Below are 4,311 nucleotides of genomic sequence, written 5' to 3'. Positions count from 1 at the left end.
ATCATCTTCAACAAGTTCTCCCACTTTTACCGGCGGCAGAAGGCACTGGAGGAGGCCGTGAGGGGCAGCCGTCTGACCGGGAATAAGAGGGGGGGCGATGGAGAGGGAGAAGGGGAAGCGTTGGAGATGGAGGAGGGACTGGGGCAGCTGGACAACCGGGAAACACGAGACCCCGACAGACTGGAGAGCAGAGAACCAACTGCAAAGTAAGACTGTCCGATGGACAGGGAATCGTTTTATAGAATCTATATTAGATTGCAGGGCTTTACCAAGGAGGATTCGGAATGAATAGGGACTGTTGTCAAAAAGAAATCCTTAGAACTGTGATACACACGCTTGCCTCAGCCACAGCACTCGATCCGTCCAGAGGAAATCGCACATGTGACCCAAACACAGCCGCACTATCGAGGGCGTGGTGCCACAACCGACACCACAAACTGCTTGCCATTGCCTCTTGCCAACTCTACACCAAGACACCAAACCCCTGCCATAAACACGGGTGTCTCCCTCACAACGTCTAACCCAGCTGTAAGGGGTTTATTGTCTGCCACTTACTGTGCACAGCAATAACTGAACTGCAACCCAATCCCCAATCACAATTAACAGGATAGGGGTGGGGGAGGGGTGTGGGGGAGGGGTGTTGGGGGGGGGGGGGGGGGGCGGTGTGATGGGCGTGTAAGCGATGGCGTGGAAATCCTCTTCTGGGTTACTTGAATTCTCAGCTGGCTAGTCCTACACCACAGCAAGAGGAAACTGCCTTTCGTACAGCGCGATTAATATAGCAAAATGTCCCAAGATGTTTCACACAGTGTTATCACTCAGAATTTGACACCAAGTCACATATCCATGAGGGGAGGTGAGCAAACACTTGCTGTTAAGGAGGAGATGGAGGAGGGCCGAAGCCAGGAACGGGTTTGAGCACAAAAGGTGAGAAATTTAAAATCAACGCATTGGGGGACCGGGTGCCAATGTAGATCAGCAGAGGTTTTGGGTGAATTGAAGTGTACGTCAGCTGGAGGAGGCCAGTGAGGAGAACACTCGAATAAGTGGAGCCTGGAGGTAAGGAAAGCTGCATGGGGGATTTCACTTGTACTGAGAGAGCATAAAATCGACACTGAGAAAATCCCAAAACAGAAAATCCACCAGCGCCCCACAGTGAGAACATACAGAAGCAGAAAAGGACACAGTGCATCCAACACAAGCCTTTCACCCAATCCATATACAACGGACCCATCATGGACAATCCCACCCCCTCCCCATGCCAACGCCTGGGAGAAAATCCATGTGAGAAAATTCACAAGGTCATCAAAAGCACATTGCAAAATCTTTAACCAGTCTAGCAGCTCGCTTATTGAAACGTGACCTCTTGATCTGCACATTTAGCCGCACCCTCCCTCTCTCCCTCACTGTAATAGGATGGATTTTTTACTCTCATGAAAGATCTATCCAAGGCAGAATGGCACTAGAGACTTGGAGGGGAAGCTGGAAGTTTTGGTGTTTTCAATCACCTGCTGCCCCCTTCCCCGCCAGCCCGCCCCCCCCCCCCCCCCCCCCCCCCCCCCCGCCCCCCCCCCCCCCCCCACCCCCCCCCACCCCCCCCCCCCCCCACCCCCACCCCCCGGGTGCCACAGGTCACGGGGTTTGCTGCCAAAAACATTTCATGTCAGCATCCTAATCACCAACCAAATCGGGCGGCACGGTGGCACAGTGGTTAGCACTGCTGCCTCACAGCGCCAGGGACCCGGGTCCGATTCCTGGCTTGGGTCACTGTCTGTGTGGAGTTTGCCACGTTCTCCCCGTGTCTGCGTGGGTTTCCTCCGGGTGCTCCGGTTTCCCCCCACAGTCCAAAAGGCGTGCTGGTTAGGTGCATTGTCCATGATAAATTGTCCCTCAGTGTACCCAAATAGGTGCCGGAATGTGGCAACTAGGGGATTTTCACAGTAACTTCATTGCAGTGTTAATGTAAGCCTGCTTGTGACACTAATAAATAAACTTTATATTCTGGTGCCAGAGGCAAAAAGCAAAAGAGAGTGGGGTGAATTGTGTAGCTCTTTCAAGAGCTGCCACTGAAATGAAGGGTCAAATGGCCTGTTCTGTGCTGTATCATTCTATGATTCATCTGTTGGCAGCTAGTTGATGAATGTGATAATGCATAACTGAAAGCTCCTCAGTTAGCAGACTCGCGAGACACCCTTGCCTATCTGATGAGAGAAATTAAACCATTCAATCGCGTTATCAATATCAGAGAAAAATCCAATCTTCTGAATGGACACTGAGGCTGGCACCGCCAGTTTAAAGTGTCATAAGATATAAAATCCATCCAGTTACCACAATGACCTTTGTTGTCTCTCCTTCTCTTGTCAAAGTTATTGCAGAAGTAGCAGATCAATGGAACTGATTTAAGATCACTGTGAGCAGAATAGCTCCAACTCCTGAAACAATAATCAGCTTAAACTTGCTGATGGTTATTGATAGAACGCAATTGATATTCTATCCTGTTTCAAACATCCATATCATTCTTGTCAGAGAAGGTGGATCACTCTAACACTCTGACATCTCAACAACATTTCTTCAGTGTTAATCTTCACTCTTGTCAGTGCTGAACTGCAGCAGGAATTATTAATTAATAGAAAGAATATTAATTAGAAATTAATAGGAAGAATCCTATTCTTTAGTTCTCTGCCCTAAGGCAAGTCTTACCCATAGCACCATGAACTTCACCTTGGGTAGGACAAAGAGACAGGCCCCAAATCCAACCCAGCCTGAACGGGGATCGAGCCCCACGCTGTTGGCACCAATCTGATCCACAAACCGGGCGGCACGGTGGCACAGTGGTGAGCATTGCTGCCTCACAGCACCAAGGAGACACATGTTCAATTCCGGCCTTGGATGACTGCGTGGAGTTTTGATGTTAGAATCATGGAATCCATACAGTATAGAAGGAGGCCATTCAGCCCATTGAGTCTGCCCTAACAACAGTCACACCCCAGCTTTATCCCCATAGCCAGACCTGCTAGTCCCCCTGATACTAAGGGGCAATTTAGCGTGGCCAATCCACCTAACCTACACATCTTTGGAGTTTGGGATGAAATTGGAGCACCCGGAGGAAATCCATGCAGACACGGCGAGAACGTGCAAACTCCACGCAGACAGTGACTCAAGGCTGGAATTGAACCCGGGTCCCTGGCGCTGTGAGGTAGCAGTGCTAATCACTGTGCTACCATTCTCCCCATCTTTAATTTAAAAAGGTGTCATGTGTCAGCACAAGTTTGGTGGGCTGAAGGGCCTGTTCCTGTGTTGTACTGTTCCTTGTTCTTTAAGGGCTTTCTACTTCACTCGTTACTTGGGGAGTAAGATAGGGGAGCGAGGAGGCCATTCAGCCCTTTCTACAATAGTCAATCTGTATCTTAATTCTACCTACTTGTGTTGGTTCCATATAGAGTCATAGAGGTTTACAGCATGAAAACAGGCCCTTCGGCCCAACTTGTCCATGCGACCCTTTTTTTAAAACCCCAAAGGTAGTCCCAATTGCCCACATTTGGCCCATATCCCTCCATACCCATCTTACCCATGTAACTGTCTACTTTTGTCTACTCTCTTCCTGTTTAATATACTTGTTGAAGCTTTTACTGTCTTTTTAAAAGACAAAATTGTACCCGCCTCTACTACTACCTCTGGCAGCTTGTTCCAGACACTCACCATCCTATGTGTGAAAAAATTGCTCCTCTGGACACTTCTGTATCTCTCCCCTCTCACTTTAAACCTATGCCCTCTAGTTTTAGACTCCCCTACCTTAGGGAAAAGATATTGACTATCTAGCTGATCTGTGCCCCTCATTATTTTATAGACCTCTAAAGGATCACCCCTCAGCCTCCTACGCTCCAGAGAAAAAAGTCCCAGTCTATCCAGCCTCTCCTTATAACTCAATATCTCTTAATAACCTGACAAGAATCTATCAGCCTCAGTTTTGAAATTTCAATTGGCCTCCATTGTATGAAGACAGTTACATGGGTAAGATGGGTACAGAGGGATATGGGCCAAATACGGGCAATTGGGACTAGCTTAGTGGTAAAAACTGGGTGGCGTGGACAGGTTGGGCCAAAGAGCTCTATGCTGTAGACCTCTATGACTTCAAGTGTTTCCTGGCAGCATTCCTGAATAGCCTTTCTCTAATTTGAAGATTCTATCCTTTGTTCTGGATTCCCCAGCTGAGGAATTGTTTTTTAATGGACGCTCTTAGCACCATTCCAAGCCTTTATCATCATCATTTGCATTTCCTTTGTCTTTTTGTCTATGCCAGTCTTGTCTATG

At 48.3% G+C, this 4,311-nt stretch overlaps 1 protein-coding gene across 1 annotated transcript in view; it reads left to right on the top strand.

Moving 5' to 3' along the window:
* LOC144508262 (delayed-rectifier potassium channel regulatory subunit KCNS2-like) overlaps nt 1-210 on the top strand; it is a 32,442-nt gene extending 32,232 nt beyond the window's left edge. The window contains exon 4 of the mRNA XM_078236080.1: nt 16-210. Coding sequence (XP_078092206.1) covers nt 16-210 — 195 coding nt within the window. The remainder of the gene's footprint in view (nt 1-15) is intronic.
* The last annotated feature ends 4,101 nt before the right edge of the window (nt 211-4,311 follow it).

The sequence above is a fragment of the Mustelus asterias genome, chromosome 20 (assembly GCF_964213995.1).
Source record: "Mustelus asterias chromosome 20, sMusAst1.hap1.1, whole genome shotgun sequence".
NCBI lineage: Eukaryota > Metazoa > Chordata > Chondrichthyes > Carcharhiniformes > Triakidae > Mustelus > Mustelus asterias.
This window is presented reverse-complemented; position numbering and strand designations above follow the sequence as displayed.